Source organism: Gobius niger (genome assembly GCF_951799975.1).
Source record: "Gobius niger genome assembly, chromosome: 18".
Lineage (NCBI taxonomy): Eukaryota > Metazoa > Chordata > Actinopteri > Gobiiformes > Gobiidae > Gobius > Gobius niger.
This window is the reverse complement of record NC_136869.1, coordinates 2,491,434-2,510,775: the sequence shown is the minus strand read 5'-3', so window position 1 is coordinate 2,510,775 and position 19,342 is coordinate 2,491,434. Positions and strand designations below refer to the sequence as shown.

Here is a 19,342-nt window from a genome sequence, read left to right as displayed (position 1 = left end):
AGTCAACAAAAATGTGACAAAAATTCAACAAAAATGTGACAAAAATTCACCGAAATGTGACAAAAATTAAACAAAAATGTGACTAAAATTAAACAAAAATAATAAAAATTCAACAAAAATGTGACAAAAATTCAACAAAAATGTGACAAAAATTCAACAAAAATGTGACAAAAAGTCAACAAAAATGTGACAAAAATTAAACAAAAATTCAACAAAAAGTGACAAAAACTAAAAAAAAAAGAGACAAAAATTCAACAAAAAGAAAAGAAAAAAAAACATAAAAAAGGTGAGACAACACAGCAACAATGCGAGGAAAAAGATCAGTTTTGTGGGTCTTAGCTTTCAAATGAGGTGCTACACAGGCCTATTTAATAGCCAAAGAGGACAGAATGCATTTGGTTCAGGCGGGTGGTAAGAGGTTAATCACGATTTCCTTCCTCAGTGAATTGAACTTGAAATGTTGTTATCATGACAGGTATAGACACCCCAGGTTTATCCCTATAAACGAGCGAGAGTCTTCAGGTTCTTGTGTCCCCCGTTAGCCCCTGTAGTGACTCTCTGTCCTGTGTGTTTGCAGCGAAAGTGTCCTGTGTGAAGTCGCGGGACATGCACTGGGCTCTGGTCGCTCACAAAGACCAGAAGGACATCAACCTCAGCTCCCTGCGGATGCTGCTGGTGGCCGACGGATCCAACCCATGTAGGTCCACACTCTCACGGACGTACCCGGGAAAGGAGCGCTGTCTCCGGCAGAGAGGAGCGGGACGAAGGGGGGGTCTCTGGAGAGGGGGGGAAACTGGGCCACGGGACGAGAATAGAGACACAGACAGACAGCACCTAAATAACAAGCAGCAGGTGACAACAGGTGGATTCTGTCCTAAAAACAAAACGCCGACAAAACTGAAATAACCTCCGGGGAGTTTCAGGCGAGGCGCTGCAGGTGGGAAGGGAAAAACGTCAGTTGCCTGTATTCTAAATAACAAGGTTTAAATTTATTGTTTTGTTAGTTACAAACAAATTCAGAGGGGATTTTCAATCTTAGTTTTTCAATGTGGTATTTAGAGGTGAAAATTCAAATTTCAAGTTTTTTGGGTTCAAAGCTCAATAAATCAGGCAAGAACAAGATATTTAGAAATTTCCTTTGAAAGGAACATCATGTTAAGTCCAAGACTGTAAAGTGATGAGTCTGTAGGAGCGACTAAAGTGGAGATGTTAAAGAGCGGAATGAAAACCTGGAGAGTTATGTAACGTCTGCACACACACACGTGTATATTTCCTGTCGTTAGTCCCGTTATTACTGTCTCCCACAAAGGAAATGACCATATTTGGATTACAGCATCATCTCGGTCACAGCCTTTTGTGCTACACGTGGATACCAAACATGTCAGTATTTGTGAATGAATAAGCGTGGGAAGGTTTTAGTTATTTCCTGTATCGTAATGATAGATTTTGGTCTAAGTTGGGAGAAACAGGCACATAACCTCGTCATTGACCAGTGCGTGAGAGAAGAACTCTTCCCTTTACTGATTCTCACGTGTTTTGTGGATTTCAGGGTCGATCTCTTCGTGCGACGCCTTCCTGAACGTTTTCCAGACCAAAGGACTGAGGGCGGACGTCATCTGCCCCTGCGCCAGCTCCCCCGAAGCGCTCACCGTCGCCATCCGCAGGTGAGGATGCCAAACATGTTTACTTTTGGCAATGAAAAGGTAGACCTGAGTAAAGTGCCAAGTATCAGCTCTTACTACATCTGGCTGTTCATGAATATTTAGGGAAACGTGGGTTAAACCTGCTCTGCCTGTGGCTCCTCTACTGCAGGACGCTTTAATACACTGATAACAGCTCCCTCTGGTGGCCGCTGGTGGTATTACATCACAAACAAACATGAGGTCACTTCCTGCTGCAGTGAGGCAGTGCTGCTCCGCTGTTTCGCTCTGTGACAAAACAAACGCTCAGATCAAAGACAGATTTGTTCATATTTAACCCTTTCTCACCAAAACTCTCTCCGCGAGCCGCAAACCACCGCCTCCCGAGCTGAGAACAAAGACCCTTTGTCTGAGCGCTTTGTTATGCTCTTCCTCGTTAGTATAGTGGTGAGTATCCCCGCCTGTCACGCGGGAGACCGGGGTTCGATTCCCCGACGGGGAGGCAATACACTTTTTTTGAACCCTCCGATGCTCCACTACAGCGGCTCATTGGCTCTTTGTTTTACGTGGAAGAAAACTAGAATGGGTTTGGTTTTATCTGCCTTAAGAACCTTACAAGAAGCTAAACTGCTAGCTTACTCAGGGGATTGAGCAAATGATGAGTGTATTTTTATCATCATTTTGTTCTTTGGTTGTTCATTTTGATCCCTACAAAAACATGTGCCGTGTTAACAGTGTGGTCGTCACTTGTACATGTTAAAGGTTTAAGAGTGGTATTGAAATAGACATAATAATAGCATTAAGTCATTAAGTCTGAAGAAAAAAATGCAACAAAAATAAGGCCTTGGATGTCATTCAAAATCATTCAATTTGTTTAAAACTAGCGTGAGATCCAGATTTCTTGTAAATAATGACATTTCTTGACCATTTAAACAAATTCAGCTGTAGTTTTAGCTGAAAATGTACACAAGGTTTTGCTAAAAAAGCGGCTTGTTGTGTCCAATTTGTTTTTGAATATCACAATTTTCCCTTATTCGTCTCTATGATTAGAATATAAGAATGTTTCAAATCTTAAGAAAGTAAATCAGCACAAATAAGCATTTAGGAAATCTTGTGTAATAACCCATCCTCTCTCCCCTTTCTCTCCCTCAGGCCGGTGGAGGACAGCAGTCAGCCGCCGGGCCGGGGCGTCCTGTCCATGCAGGGCCTGACCTATGGCGTGGTCCGAGTGGACACAGAAGAGCGACTGTCCGTGCTCACTGTGCAGGACGTGGGCACCGTCGCTCCCGGAGGTCAGACATGTTACTCCCCCACGACCACATTTATTATTAACGTCATAAGGAAAGACTGGCTGAAGAAGCACAATACGATGATTGTCCTTCTAGCACATATTTATATCACTTGTTCCACGGCTGAGAAACAATTACAAAACATGTTCAGAACACTGCAGGTTTTTCTTTTTGGTTTGAGATCAATTTTCCTTAAAAACGCAGAGCGAAGGGAAAGTTGTGCTGGTTGAACGGTGATCTGGCGCCATCTAGTGTTCGCCACACAAACTGCACCTATAGAAACTCAATGGCAGAAAATGCTTTACACTTTCACAACACTTACTTAACGAGAAAAGGAGAGCAGATATAAACTCTAGTTGTAATTCCCAAATGCTTAAAGGCTTTGTTCGATTCTGACATGAGGAAATCTGTGCTTCTGTTTAACTCTGCTGATGTCTGTTTGAGCCCTTTCTTTACTCACAAATATCAGCGTTGAGCGATTGTAACTTGAGCTCAGGTTGAAAGTCGTGAAAGCAGCTGCGTGAAAAGCCTCCAGTCGTGTCTATAAACACTGTAGTCACGCTGTGCCACATGTGGAAAAAGCCGTGGCGCAGTGGTTTAGCGTGCTCTTCCTCGTTAGTATAGTGGTGAGTATCCCCGCCTGTCACGCGGGAGACCGGGGTTCGATTCCCCGACGGGGAGGCAACTTTTTCCACCTTTCACCCACTCAGGTCTTTAGTTAAGAGCATTTAAACCTTACCCTGGTTTAAGGTTAGTGAAAGTGGACGTTGATTTGTAAGTGAATGATTGAACGTGTTCTTATATGAAATAGAAAGAAAATTGGAGCAAGTTCAAAGTTGGAGCTTTCGGAAAAGACCAGTAAAGCGATATTTGTTTGTTTAACTTGTGATAGTAAAAGACCAAGGCGTTTTGCTTCCTGAAGTGAGTCTCCGTTCAGAAGCGTGTGGTGAAACTGTAGCTCTGGGGGAGGGGAAAGGGGAGAGGCCCGGGGCAGAGGGGAAAGAGGAGAGGCCCGGGGCAGAGGGGAGAGTGGGGGTGGAGCGCCTTATTGGCAACAAGTGAGAAAGATTAAAGACACATTTGCGCAAAGGTCACTGAATAACCAGAAACAGAAGGGGTTTTAATTATTGCTATCGTTTGTCAGTGAAGGTGCACTCACGTAAATTCGTCATGATATTGAACTCATGAACTCTAAAGCCTAAAAATGACAATAAAGCTTTGTCGATAAGTCGATATAGTGAAAACTGTGACTGCCTGACGTCCTACTCGCCCACATAATCCACAAAAATGAAGTTTTAGTCCAGACTTTTGAAGTGTTGTAGTAAAATATAATGATGTTTTTATCACATTAGTTCTGACGGTTATCCAGTATTAGCTAGTTATATTTTGTGTGGTGCTGTACCTCTGCTTGGACTGGTATTCCGGTCTTCATTGTAAGCTGTGATGGTTCCAGGCCTGGTGTGCGTGGTAAAGCCTGAGGGAGTTCCTCAGCTGTGTCAGACGGATGAGATCGGGGAGATGTGCGTCTGCTCCATCGCCACGGGAACCTCGTACTACGGCCTCACCGGGATGACCAAGAACACCTTCGAGGTCTGTGCGACAAAAGAGTTTCAATAATATATTATACTGGGAAGGCCTGATGAAAGTATGAGACTCTGTTTGTGAGCATAACAACAGAACATTGATGAGAAACTTCACCATTTCAGTTTTAACAAGAACAATTGTGTTTCTACAGATGAAATATTAAGGGTTTTAGACGTGAGAGACAAATCGTTCATTGGTTTTTGTTCCTCTTTTTCCGTTTCGCTCTTTACAAGTCCATTTCTCAGATCCAAACAGTCATGTGACCTTGCATGTAAACTCGAGCTGAAGTTTAGTCACTCAGGAGCGTTCAGGACTTTCAGCTCATGCTAACGTTTCCTGTATATTCTGCTCCATTGCGTTTCCACGGCGTAGTGGTTTAGGGCACCTTCCTCGTTAGTATAGTGGTGAGTATCCCCGCCTGTCACGCGGGAGACCGGGGTTCAATTCCCCGACGGGGAGGCAAGGTTCTTTTTAACCCTCTAGTGTTCCTTAAACAGCTGCAGAGGTCAGGTTACACACAGTTCTAACGTTACAGTTTTCTAACTATACACACTTCTGACATTTGGCGTAGATTCTTAGGCTCATTATATCTTGTCTTATAAAGATAAAACTGTAAATGAATAAATATTAAACTTAGATTAAATCTAAGCAGTGTTTCCCCTACAGTAGGTTAAAAATCAGAGCTCACTTCAGTGACTAAACAGATAATGCAAACTGCTTCACCTAAACTCAACTAACTTGCAGCTTGGGTTGGATTTCCTCATTTACAAAGTGCCAAAGGGCTTTTTATGTTAATCTTATTGTCATGTAATCGCTCTAGTTAAACTTACTTGTGCTGGAGCTGCAGCTCCTGTCTCTGTTTCTCCAATGTCCCAAAAGAACACGAGAGCATGGCCTGAGTCACTGAGCGCAAAACACGGACTGGATCTGTAAACACATGGACTCAGATTGAACAGGTGCAGTTTTTCATCAAACATGAACTGGAATGGATTAGCGGAACGGATTTGTAATAATCACTTGTGTTACCCTTTTGGCCGACGTAGAATCGAGCAGCAGAAGTCAGACTTTGTTTGAAGGATCTGCTATTTTAGCCATCCCAAAGTAACCTATAGGCATTTATATGGAGTACTATTTGTTGTGAGAAATATAATATTTTACAGGATTTGTGATTGTTTTTATTCACTTGCTGTGGTATCGGCGACTACTCTGAACTCAAGTATCAGATCAGATGGGGAAACTAGTATCAGAACAATAATAGTTAATAGTTAGTTCACCCTGCTGCAGTTTTATATTTTATATTTTCCCGTTGTGTCCAAATTGCTTTTAAATACGTAAATCTAATACTGTGATGCTGCGGCAGGTTTACCCGGTGAGCGCCAGCGGGGGCCTCATCAGTGAGTACGCCTTCGTCCGGACCGGGCTGCTGGGCTTCATCGGCCCCGGGGGTCTGGTGTTCATCACGGGGAAGATGGACGGCCTCATCATGGTCAGCGGCCGGCGGCACAACGCCGACGACATCGTGGCCACCGCGCTCGCCGTGGAGCCCATGAAGTTCGTCTACAGAGGGAGGTCAGTCTGTGGAGGGGGGGTTTAGACGATCTATCTATCTATCTATCTATCTATCTATCTATCTATCTATCTATCTATCTATCTATCTATCTATCTACCTATCTACCTATCTATCTATCTATCTACCTATCTACCTATCTACCTATCTACCTATCTACCTACCTATCTACCTATCTATCTATCTACCTATCTACCTATCTACCTATATATCTACCTATCTACCTACCTATCTATCTATCTATCTATCTATCTACCTACAGTATGTATCTATCTATTTACAGTATGTATCTATCTATCTATCTATCTATCTATCTATCTACCTATCTACCTATATATCTACCTATCTACCTACCTATCTATCTATCTATCTATCTATCTATCTATCTATCTATCTATCTATCTACCTATTTATCTATCTACCTATCTACCTATCTACCTATCTATCTATCTATCTATCTATCTATCTATCTATCTATCTATCTACCTATCTACCTATCTACCTATCTATCTATCTATCTATCTATCTATCATCTATCCATCTATCTATCTATCTATCTATCTATCTATCTATCTATCTATCTATCTATCTACCTATCTACCTATCTACCTATATATCTACCTATCTACCTACCTATCTATCTATCTATCTATCTATCTATCTATCTATCTATCTATCTATCTATCTATCTACCTATTTATCTATCTACCTATCTACCTATCTACCTATCTATCTATCTATCTATCTATCTATCTATCTATCTATCTATCTATCTATCTATCTATCTATCTATCTACCTATCTACCTATCTACCTATCTATCCATCTATCCATCTATCCATCTATCCATCTATCCATCTATCTATTTATCTATTTATCTATCTATCTATCTATCACACTGAACGGTCATGTAAGTGGACTTTGTGTAGCATTCTGTTTTCTCTGCCCCTCCGCACTGGTTCAGGACACCTTCCTCGTTAGTATAGTGGTGAGTATCCCCGCCTGTCACGCGGGAGACCGGGGTTCAATTCCCCGACGGGGAGGAAAGGCTCTTTTTGAGCCTCTGGTGTAGCTCCTGAGTCATTCCACACATGACTCAGTCTGTTGTCATGCAGGAGGGAGTCGAAGCGCCACACAGCTCCTCCTGTAGTGTGAGCCCGACTCCAAATTAGATTAGAAATAGACCTGGAGAACTCATTCATGTTCAAGAAAGAAGCCATGTCCTTCAGAGCACTTCTGGAACACTTCTCAAACACTTTTCCTAGTGCGCACTCTGAGATTTTTCACAACAAGTTGAATTCCTCACTGTTACCAGCAGAGGGCAACGGACTAACCCAAACGTTACATGAGTAACATAAAAGTGCAGATAAACTATTGTTTTTATGTTACAAATGTAAAAAAAAATACTCTACTGGACTGCCTGCGTGAAGTAAAATACTATGATGTGTTATTTTATTTATGAAAGTATAAAAACTAGGAATGTAAACTGCTCTGAACTACAACTACTATGTTATAAATGTAAAAAATACTCCCCACTGGGTGACTTAAAATACTGTGTGTTCATGATACTTGATATTGCCCGTGACTGAAGTCCAGGAGCACTTTCTCGTCACTCAGTTTTATTGTCTCGTCTCTGCGTAGTGGTTCAGGACACCTTCCTCGTTAGTATAGTGGTGAGTATCCCCGCCTGTCACGCGGGAGACCGGGGTTCAATTCCCCGACGGGGAGGCAAGGCTCTTTTTTGACCCTCCGCTGTTCCACATTTCACACATACTTTGAGTTTATAGGCAGATCTGTATCTCTTGACATTACTCAGTCTATTGTCATTCATTCTGCTGGACACTCCAGCCACAAACCAGCCACACAGACACAGCTGTGTCTTATTCAGCAGTGTACTGTGCTATACCAAGATACATTTGAAATCTTTTATGTTTAAGAAAAAGGTTGTCTCTTTTACTCAGTTTTATGAAAGGGGAGAAGTTTCCCTCATGTTGCTAATAGCTGTGCTGCTAATTTGCCTTTTCAACAAGTTCTATTCCTCACTGTTGCCAGCAGAGGGCAACAGACCCCAACCCAAAATTAAAGTGCTGATAAACTGCACTTTAATACATCAATATGCTACATTTATAGCATTGTTTTATGCTATAAATGTAAAAAAAAAAAAAATACTGTACTGCCTGCGTGAAGTTTTTGCAAATTTTACAAATATATGACAATCGCATGAATATATTGTGCGTGTCCAATGTGAGCACAGGCAGACTCATTTCTGCTGTCTCTCTCACCACATGGTTCACGGCTGCTTTTGGAGCAGCACAGTGTGAACTGCCGCTGTTTTAACAGCTCAGCAGGAGAGAAACAGGCCCTCTCTTCTGGACATGGGAGGAGGTCACAGAGTTTGTTTGTATGAGCTGGATCAAACAGAATAGTAAGGTTTATTCATCCTTGACAGACCAAGGCCTCTGTGACTGAAGTCCAGGAGCACTTTCTCTTCACTCAGTTTTATTGTCTCGTCTCTGCGTAGTGGTTCAGGACACCTTCCTCGTTAGTATAGTGGTGAGTATCCCCGCCTGTCACGCGGGAGACCGGGGTTCAATTCCCCGACGGGGAGGCAAGGCTTTTTTTTTACTCTCCACTGTTTGAGGATTTAGCTTTCCTACAATGGATACTCCCTGGACGAACGAGAGCCTTCACAAACACTCTGCTGTTTCCCATTTCACATATACTTTGAGCTAATGGGCAGTGAGGGTTCTGTGTGCCTCAACATTACTCTGTCCATTGTCAGTCATTCTGCAGGAGGGTGTTACATCAGCCACACACTCATGGCTGTTATTGTTTTATGTTTAAGAAAAGATCGTCTCCTTCACTCAGTTTTATGAAAGGCGAGAAGTTTCCCTCATGTTGCTAATAGCTGTGCTGCTAATTTGCCTTTTCAAAAAGTTCTATTCCTCACTGTTGCCAGCAGAGGGCAACCTAACTAAAAATAAAAGTGCTTTTATGGAACAATATGTTACTCTTATAACATATTGTTTTATGTTTGTTTTTTGTATATAAAAAAAACAAAGAATGTAAACTGCTCTGTACTACAACTACTATGTTATAAATGTAAAAAACACTCCACACTGGGTGAGGTAAAATACTGTGTTCGTGATATTTGATATTGCTCCATGACTGAAGTCCAGGAGCACTTTCTCGTCACTCAGTTTTATTGTCTCGTCTCTGCGTAGTGGTTCAGGACACCTTCCTCGTTAGTATAGTGGTGAGTATCCCCGCCTGTCACGCGGGAGACCGGGGTTCAATTCCCCGACGGGGAGGCAAGGCTCTTTTTGACCCTCCCCTGTTCTATATTTCACACATACTTTGAGTTTATAGGCAGATCTGTATCTCTTAACAATACTCAGTCTATTGTCATTCATTCTGCTGGACACTCCAGCCACAAACCAGCCACACAGACTCAGCTGGGTCTTATTCAGCAGTGTACTGTACCAAGATAGACTTAAAATTATTTATGTTTAAGAAAAAGGTTGTCTCTTTTACTCAGTTTTATGAAAGGGGGGAGTTTCCCTCATGTTGCTAATAACTGCGCTGCTAATTTGCCTTTTCAACAAGTTCTATTTCTCACTGTTGCCAGCAGAGGGCAACAGACCCCAACCCAAAATAAAAGTGCTGATAAACTGCGCTTTAATATAACAATGTTGCATTTATACCAGTGGTTTATGCTATAAATGTTTTAAAAAAATACTGTTCTGCCTGTGTGAAGTACAGTACTGTGTGTTGTTTGTGTTATTTTATATCACCCATGTGACTGAAGTCCAGGAGCACGTTCTCTTCACTCAGTTTTATTGTCTCGTCTCTGCGCAGTGGTTCAGGACACCTTCCTCGTTAGTATAGTGGTGAGTATCCCCGCCTGTCACGCGGGAGACCGGGGTTCAATTCCCCGACGGGGAGGCAAGGCTCTTTTTGACCCTCTGGTGTTCCCTTACAACAGCTGTAGAGGACATATACACATAGTTTTAAATGTATGGGCCTGGGAGTGGCTTTTATGACATTTCATTAACGTTTCTACAACTCTGCTCCACATTGTCTTTTGCTTTGTCATTCGTCTGTGGCAGAGAGAGTCTAACCAACCAGAGAAACTAGTTCTTGTGCTATTTTAAAACCTACTGAAAGCTCCTCAGAGTAACTTGACTTCAGAGTAAAACGCCATGTTTCAGATTAACCTGCTGTGGTCTTGTCTTGTGTCTCATACAATTTAAAGCATTTCAGTTGTTCAGGTCATTTCAGCTTGAGTTACCCTCACTATGACACTATACACATTCTGGAAAGCCGAGTTCAGACTTCAGCACATGGTCCTCTCTCCAGCCCACGTCCTGTCTGTGCTGCAGACCTGTGTATTTAAGCCATGTTCTGTGTCTTCCAGGATAGCAGTGTTCTCTGTCACGGTGCTGAGAGACGAGAGGATTGTGGTCGTGGCTGAACAGAGACCAGACTCCACAGAAGAGGACAGCTTCCAGTGGATGAGTCGCGTCTTACAGGTAAACATCTACTACCATCGAAAAAGCCACGCAAACCAGGAACGAACGGCTTTTATAGTTGTATCGGAAATCCAGCTGTAGTTTTTCTTTGTTGGTTGCCAGATGGTTATATTCTGTCTGTCTCCAGGCCATAGACAGTATCCACGGCGTCGGCGTCTTCTGCCTCGCTCTGGTCCCCGCGAACACCCTCCCCAAGACTCCTCTGGGCGGGATCCACCTGTCGGAGATCAAACAGCTGTATCTGGAGGGAGGGCTGCACCCCTGCAACGTGCTCATGTGCCCCCACACCTGCGTCACCAACCTGCCCAAGCCCCGGCAAAAACAACCAGGTAAAAGCACCGGTCCGTCTCACCTGAGCCACGCCCAGAACAACCACCTAAACAGCGCTCCAGCACTCCGCATCAGGTGCAGAGCAGGGTTCAGTACAGGGCGATGCCCACTGACAAATGGCTCATTTCTAATTATAAATTTTTAAATGACATGTGATCAGGTGTTATTTCTAGTCCGTGTTAACCTCTGAAATCCCGCCTGAACCAAGAGGATCTTTTTCCTCATGTCAACAGATTTTTTTTCCATCATTTTTTTGTTGGGTGTTCAACCACCAATTTTTGTAACTTTTTTGTAATTTTTTTGTAACTTTTTTGTAATTTTTTGTCACATTTTTTTGTCATTTTTTTAATCAATTTTTTGTCTTTTTTTTTGTCAAATTTGTGTCCTTTTTTCGTAAATTTTTATCACATTTTTGTAATTTTTTCGTCAATTTTTCATGATATTTTTGTCATTTTTTGTCAATTTTTTGTAATTTTTTAGTCAAATTTTTATCACATTTATGTCCTTTTTTTCGTCAATTTTTTAATCACATTTTTGTCTTTTTTTTTGTCATTTTTTGTCACTTTTTTGTCATTTTTTAATACATTTTTTGTAATTTTTTAGTCAAATTTTTGTCCTTTTTTCGTCCATTTTTTATCACATTTTTGTAATTTTTTCATACATTTTTCATGATATTTTTTGTAATTTTTTTGTCATTTTTTTGTCACATTTTTTCATCATTTTTTGATCAATGTTTTGTAATTTTTTGTCACATTTTGTCACATTTTTATCATTTTTTTTTTCACATTTTTGTCTTTTTTGTCACATTTTTGTCATTTTTTTGTCCATTTTTTGTCAATTTCTTGTGACATTTTCGTGACATTTTTGCCACTTTTTCATCAATTTTTCGTCTCTTTTTTGTCAATGTTTTCTCACTTTTTTGTCACATTTCCATCATTGTTTTCGTCTCAGTTTTGTTGCTATTTTCACAGCGTTTTTCCAGAAGCTTTTGGACTGGGGTAAAGCCAAACTGGAGAAAATGTGCTCGGTTCAGGCGGGAGTTAAGGGGTTAATAACCTGCCTAAAATCAGCCATTTCTACATCTGCCTACATCATGACTCTGGGCTCCTGTTGTTGCTCGTGCAGAGATCGGACCGGCCTCTGTGATGGTGGGGAACCTGGTGTCGGGGAAGAGGATCGCTCAGGCCAGTGGGCGGGACTTGGGCACGAGCGACGACAACGACCAAGTAAGTAATTATAGAATCCGTGTGGGGCTCTGCAGATTATTAATTAGTCATTGAATCTGCCGCCGCCCTCATTTACTGCCATTTTTACAGCAAAGGTTTCATATTGATATCTTTAACGTTTCCCAGTTCACCTGCAGCACCTTAAACACTACAGAAGGATGGGAAGGCATCTGACACATTATTTCTCTCTTTCTCCCCCAGTTCTTGTTCCTGTCGGAGGTGTTGCAGTGGCGAGCGCAGACCACGCCGGACCATGTGCTGTACACACTGCTCAGCTCCAGGGTAAAAGCACATTTAAAAACAAACCTTTTGTTTTTTTTACTGCAATGACTTGACGCTGACTGTCCTCCACTCCTGCAGGGGGCAGTGTCCAACTCCCTGACCTGTCTGCAGCTGCATAAGCGTGCGGAGCGAGTGGCGGCGCTGCTGATGGAGAGGGGCGGGCTGCAGGAGGGCGACCACGTGGCGCTGGTCTATCCTCCAGGTGCTGTAGACGCTGTTCACACTTAGGAACATCACACTTCCAGGCGTGGTTGGCGACTTGTCCAATGCTTCAGCCTTCTGTCTCCCTCTGCTGGTCATGATGGGAGATTGCAACATTAATGATCTAACACAGGGATTCCCAAACTTTTCAAACCCCCAAATCACTCAACAAACCACTCAGGACCCCCTACTGTAAAATGTTTTTAATATTTATTATAATTTAAGGGGCAAAACATAAACAAATCTGGTTTAAAGATGTTACTTTGGATATTGTATTTTGATATTTGGCTTAATTTCACAAAAATATGCTGGTTTCAATCAAAAAGACATTATATTCAATACCAGAAATGTAAAAAACATTGTCTCTAAATCATCTTGTGAGACCCCCCGAGCAAAGTGAGGTCAGGGGCCTCAGAGGACGGGCAGACGGCCCCCAAAAGCCGGTTTATAAAAAGTCCATTGGAAAAGATTCAGTTTGAAAGGAAATTTGTATGTATTTGTTAATAAATTAAATAAAAAATAAGTACATTTGCTCTTGATTTTTGTTGGTAAATAAATAAAAAACGACCTATATGAAGAAGAAACATCTCATTGTGCTTAAAATTAGACAATAAATCTCACTTTTATTTAAAAAAAAAAAGAGGATGTTTAGTGTTTCAAGTGCAAAAATGCTCATTCTGGAAGATCTTATTCTTTGCACATTAGCTAGGCAATTATGCTATGTGGCTAACGATATCATGTCAATTCTCTGCCAAAGGAACAGCTCATGTGGGGGCAGCTCCATGAAGCAGAGGAACAAGATTAAATAGAAAAATATGAAGTCGACTATTTTGTCTTAAATGTAGTCGACTAAAACTAGACTAAAAATTGAAGATATTTTTTTGACTAAATCTCGACTAAAATTGAATTGCATTTTCGTCAAAAGACTAAGACCAAAACTACATTAAAATATGTTTTCAAAATTAACACTTGTAGTTTGTTGCTAAAGAAGTGCTATAGTGTAACAGCGAACTTTGAAACAGTTTTCTGTGAGTTTTGAAATGAAACGTACCTTCTCCTGTTGTGGCCGCAGGCATCGACCTGATCGCTGCGTTCTACGGCTGCCTTTACGCCGGCTGCGTTCCCATCACCGTGAGGCCTCCGCATCCGCAAAACATCGCCACCACTCTGCCGACGGTCAAGATGATTGTAGAGGTGAGAGCACAGCGTCATTTACAAAGCTAAAGGGGCTTCAGACCTAGCTGTGTTTGGAGCCACTCGCGCCGCTTTGAGTAATCTTTCAAACAGCTGCACAGCGAAGGGGAGCAAGACGAGGGGTGGGTGGGAGTGGTTTATTGGCAGATCACTCAAAAACCAGGAAGTGAAGCTACTGGATGTTTAGTGTTAGCTCATTTAGAGCAACATTGTATTTAGTTACCAGTAAAATGTAAGATAGCGATAAAGGTGTGTTGGAGATTATTATTATTATTAACCTTTGCTCTAGAGGAGCAAAGGTTAAAGTTCACCACTGATCACGTTACCAGCTGAAGTGTCAGAGTCCAGATTTAGAGCACAGGCTCGTAGGTAGCGTGGCCGAGCGGTCTAAGGCGCTGGATTAAGGCTCCAGTCTCTTCGGGGGCGTGGGTTCGAATCCCACCGCTGCCAAGACCTTTTTGTTTGTGCAGTTCTTTCGATTAGATTGGCTTCACGTGATGTAACAAACCTAAGTGTCGAGCTGGGTACAGTTAATCGATACCAGTCTGGTGTTGGAAAAGAAGCTGCAGAAGAGGATCATTCACCTTTTACTCACAGCAGACACTTTTAAGAAGGTTCTTTAACCCCTTAACTCCCACCTGAACCGAGCACATTTTCTCCAGTTTGGCTTTACCCCAGTCCAAAAGCTTCTGGAAAAAAGCTGTGAAAATAGCAACAAAACTGAGACGAAAAAAGTGAGAAAACATTGGCAAAAACGTGAGAAAACATTGACAAAAAAGTGAGGAAAAATTGATGAAAAAGTGGCAAAAATGTGACAAAAATGTGATAAAAGTTTGACAAAAAAAAATACAAAAATGTGACAAAAAAATGACAAAAATGTGACAAAATGTGACCCCAAAAAAATACAAGAATGTGATAAAAAAAATTACAAAAATGTGACAAAAAAATTACAAAAATTTGACAAAAAAATTACAAAAATTTGACAAAATGTGACCCAAAAAAATACAAAAATGTGACAAAAAATGTGACAAAATGTGACAAAAAAATGACAAAATGTGACCCAAAAAAATACAACAATTTGACAAAAATGTGATAAAAATTGGACCAAAAAAAAAGTGCCAAAAAAGTGCCAAAAATGAGTTCAATATCCAACAAAAAAATGATGCAAAAAAAAATGATGACGTGAGGAAAAAGATCCTCTCGGTTCAGGTTAAATTCTAAGATGGTGGACATAGACTTCTTTCTGACCACAGCTTCTCCCTGTCCAGTTACTAAGAGTTGTATGTTGATGTTTTCGTGTGTTTCCAGGTGAGCCACTCGGCCTGCGTGATGACCACCGCGGTCATCTGTAAACTGCTGCGCTCCAAAGAGGCCATGGCCACGGTGGACATCCGCAACTGGCCTCCCGTCCTCGACACCGGTACGACAGAGACACACACGCTCAAACACCCCCCCCCTCGTCTCCATCTGTTCCATCTGAACCCTGTCATTATGTTTTCAACCAGATGACCTCCCAAAGAAGAAGCCCCCGGCGCTGTACAAACCCACCAACCCCGACGGACTGGCCTACCTGGACTTCAGCGTGTCCACCACCGGGATGTTAGCGGGAGTCCAGGTGCTTCACAAACTCACACATTTTCACACAAATCCAATTTAGTTTGAGCCGTTTTACTGTTTCTGAGGGGCATTAACCTCTTAACCCCCACATGAACAGAGCGCATATTTCTTAGTTTGGCATTACCAAAAATAAAAAGCTTCTTGGAAAAAAAGCATAAAAATAGCGTAAAAAATTAGAAGAAAACAAGGATGAAAACGCAACAAAAGCATCAAAAAGTAACCCAAAAAAAAAGGCACAGAAGACCAAAGAAAAGTAACGAAAACCAAAAGAAAAGAAATGAATGAAATGATGAAAGTACAACAAAAAAGCCACCAAAGAGCAAATGACAAAAAGTGAGAACATTTGACAAAAAATGGATGAAAGTGCAGCAAAAAAGTAACAAAATTCAACGAATTGTGACAAAAATGCCATAAAAAAAGCAACAAGAAATGGAAAAAAAATTGAAAACGTGATGACAACATGGCAACAACGCAAGGGAAAAGATTCATTTACATCAGTTTTGTAGGTCTTAGCTTTCAAATGAGGCGTTACACTAGCCCATAGGCTGTAAACTCCAGCTTCTAGATTTTGAAAGTTGAATGAATTGTGGTAAAGTAAAGGCCTTAAATGATCTTTAAAACATGCCATTTCCTTCCAGTGGGCTTTAATTGTACATTTCTTTACCGTAAATCGATCACAGACTGAAATATTATGATCCAAAACACATTCAGCTGCATGTTTTGTTGAAATGTTCTGTATTTTTTGTCCAATTTATTTAAAAAAAATCCTCAATAATTGCCCAATTTGTCAAAAATATCAACAATTTACTCCATTCCAATTGCTTAATCAAATATTTGCAAGTGCTTAGAAATGATAAATGCAAAAAAACAGTATCTGCATTTTAGAATGGCTTTAAAAAGACAAGTGTCACTATGACTGTAAATCTTTTAGGCCTATTTACTCCAGGTCAAACGTCTTTAGTCCCTTATTTTGCTTTAGTTTTTTAGCTAAATCTAATGAAATTGTAGTCATAGTTTTAGGCCCATTATCTACATTTTTTTAAAGTTTCAGTGAAATAAATAATTTGACTAAAATGAACCGTCTGCTGTCTCTCAGATGTCCCATAATGCCGTGGGGGCGTTCTGCCGCTCGGTGAAGCTTCAGTGTGAGCTGTATCCGTCCCGAGAGGTCGCCATCTGCCTCGACCCCTACTGCGGCCTGGGCTTCGTGCTCTGGTGTCTGTGCAGGTAAACGCCAAACTACTACTACTACTACTACTACTACTACTACTACTACTACTACTACTACTACTACTGTATCGTCTAGAGAACAGTGATTTTCAGCTGGTGGGTCAGATTATTCCAGGGATCGTTTTGTACAAATATTTTCCATCTGAAACCGCATAGAAACAGTAAAGTTTAAAGCTAAAATGAATGTCATTGGAAGGTTTTGCTCATCATTTCAGTCTTAAAGGCATAATTACTACTTGTTCAATCAAAACTATGCGGAAAATACAATATTTCTGATTTTATTTGACAAATTACATTTTCATTTGGGTCGCGGCTTGTCATCCCCAACATCAAGCCACTTTTCAGGCCCCCAAAGCCGCTTATCCAACAAGTCGGGCCCCCCGTCTGTAAAATGTAATAGGTATTTATAATAATTGCAGGAAACATTTTAAATATGGTTTGATTGTGTTAGTCTAGATACTGTGTAATTTGATATTTGGCTTCATTTTACTAAAATATACGGTTTTCTTGCAAAAAGGCATAAAATTCAATGTTAAAATAGTAAAAACATTGTCTCAAAATCATCTTGCGACCCTCACTTTGAGAACCACTGGAGAAGATATTAGCACAAGTGTTGTTTGTAAGACATTTCCAACATTGAGTTTATCTTCATTCTCATGGGACCAATGAAGAAAACTCTTGCAGAAAAAAAAAACATAATGTTATACTTGATGTTTAATATCTCCAAAAAGGGTATAAAGTACTGTATTTTTTCTGCACTTTTTTTGAGCGACATAGTGATCATATTTGCAGATTTTGTATGTATTTTTTCTTTGTAAACTTATATTGGTTTTAAAAAATGTTGTGTTAGTGGCAACAAAGGGGACTGCAGATGTAAATTATCTCCAAGAGCTAAAGTCTGGTACAAAGCATCTTTTCATGTGCTGATTAATGCTCCTGTACATGTCCCTGTCCAATAAATAAATACTCTACATGTTTCAGCTCCAGCAGAAACAGAGTGAAATGAGAGTTTCATGGTGGTGTTCTTAAGTCTTCCTGTGGCTGCTTGTGCTGAAGTGTTCCCTGTATCTGCAGCGTGTACTCGGGGCACCAGTCCATCCTGATCCCTCCTGTGGAGCTGGAGACGAACCCCGCCCTGTGGCTCCTCGCCGTCAGTCAGCTGCGGGTCCGAGACACGTTCTGCTCCTACAGCGTCATGGAGCTGTGCACCAAGGGGCTGGGGCTGCAGACGGAGGCGCTCAAGGTACAGCCACGCACTCACAGACTACTGCACTTCAGTCAGGGAATGTCACCTCTTACAGAAACAATTTAAAAGTGAAAGAACTGGTCTTAAGAATGTAAACCTTGGTGTGTTTCCTGCATCTGTGGTGTTTATTGCGTCTCCTCTCTCCTCAGGCTCGTGGGCTGGACCTGTCCCGCGTCCGGGCCTGTGTGGTGGTGGCTGAAGAGCGCCCCCGCATGGCTCTGACTCACTCCTTCTCCAAACTCTTCAAAGACCTGGGGCTGCACCCGCGCTCAGTCAGCACGGCGTTCGGCTGCAGGGTCAACCTGGCCATCTGTTTACAGGGCACGTCCGGACCCGACCCCACCACGGTCTACGTGGACATGCGGGCGCTGCGGCACGACAGGTGACCAGCGCCGGCCGCCGAGGTTTATCCCATTACTTTATCACATACCACTGAGTGTCTATAAAGCCTTTTCCTTATGGCAGGGTGCGGCTGGTGGAGAAAGGCTCTCCTCACAGTTTGCCGCTGATGGAGTCTGGAAAGGTGAGGACCAAATACTCTAAACAGTTTCTGCACAGCATTAACCTTAAATCCCACCTGAACCGAGCACATTTTCTCCAGTTTGGCTTTACCCCAATCCAAAAGCTTCTGTAAAAAAAGGTGTGAAAATAGCAACAAAACTGAGACGAAAACAATGAGGAAAATGTCACAAAAATATCACAAGAAATTGACAAAAATGTGACGAAAAAATGACCAAGAAAATTATAAAAATAAAAATGACCAAAAAATGACAAAAATTTGACCAAAAAAAAAAAAGACCAAAATGTGATAAAAAATTTGACAAGAAAATTACTAAAAATTTGACGAAAAAATGACAAAAATGTGCTAAATTTTTTACAAGAAAATTACTAAAAATTGACCAAAAAATGACCAAAAAGTTATAAAAATGTGATAAAAAAATGGACCAAAAATGACCAAAAAAATGACAAAAAGTTACAAAAATGAGTTGAATACCCAACAAAAAAAATGATGGAAGAAGAATCTGATGACGTGAGGAAAAAGATCTCTCGGTTCAGGCGGGAGTTAAGAGGTTAAAAATCATTTAAAGGCACTGGTGTTAATGCTTTTGAAAATATGACATTTTTAGACAATAATTTTTAGGTAATAATTATCATTGTATTTCTGTGAAGCAGCAAATGCTGTTAATGAAGAAATGTTGGCCAGAAAAGTTTTTATTACAATTTCTAAGCTGCTGACAGGAAGTGACATAGATAGAGGGCCCAGTGACATCGCTTGGTCGGCGCAGTCACTTCCTGTCAGTGTCCAAAAAGGAAGTTAAACCAAAAACATCACAAAGAATGGTCAAACTAAAGAAAGCTGGGTATAATATTTAGCAAAAATCTTCATATAATCATCATATAATTA

The 19,342-nt window shown here is 41.1% G+C and overlaps 1 protein-coding gene across 1 annotated transcript in view; it reads left to right on the top strand.

Annotated features, from left to right (window-relative positions):
• Positions 1-19,342, top strand: part of LOC306977676 (disco-interacting protein 2 homolog C-like) — a 78,079-nt gene that overhangs the window by 55,631 nt on the left and 3,106 nt on the right. The window contains exons 17-33 of the mRNA XM_079576084.1: positions 578-697; positions 1,550-1,664; positions 2,793-2,932; positions 4,383-4,519; positions 5,874-6,082; positions 10,497-10,611; positions 10,739-10,940; positions 12,067-12,167; positions 12,369-12,449; positions 12,528-12,651; positions 13,723-13,844; positions 15,153-15,264; positions 15,350-15,459; positions 16,558-16,688; positions 17,766-17,934; positions 18,087-18,319; positions 18,403-18,460. Of these exons, the coding sequence (XP_079432210.1) occupies positions 578-697; positions 1,550-1,664; positions 2,793-2,932; positions 4,383-4,519; positions 5,874-6,082; positions 10,497-10,611; positions 10,739-10,940; positions 12,067-12,167; positions 12,369-12,449; positions 12,528-12,651; positions 13,723-13,844; positions 15,153-15,264; positions 15,350-15,459; positions 16,558-16,688; positions 17,766-17,934; positions 18,087-18,319; positions 18,403-18,460 (2,279 nt within the window). The remainder of the gene's footprint in view (positions 1-577; positions 698-1,549; positions 1,665-2,792; positions 2,933-4,382; positions 4,520-5,873; positions 6,083-10,496; positions 10,612-10,738; positions 10,941-12,066; positions 12,168-12,368; positions 12,450-12,527; positions 12,652-13,722; positions 13,845-15,152; positions 15,265-15,349; positions 15,460-16,557; positions 16,689-17,765; positions 17,935-18,086; positions 18,320-18,402; positions 18,461-19,342) is intronic.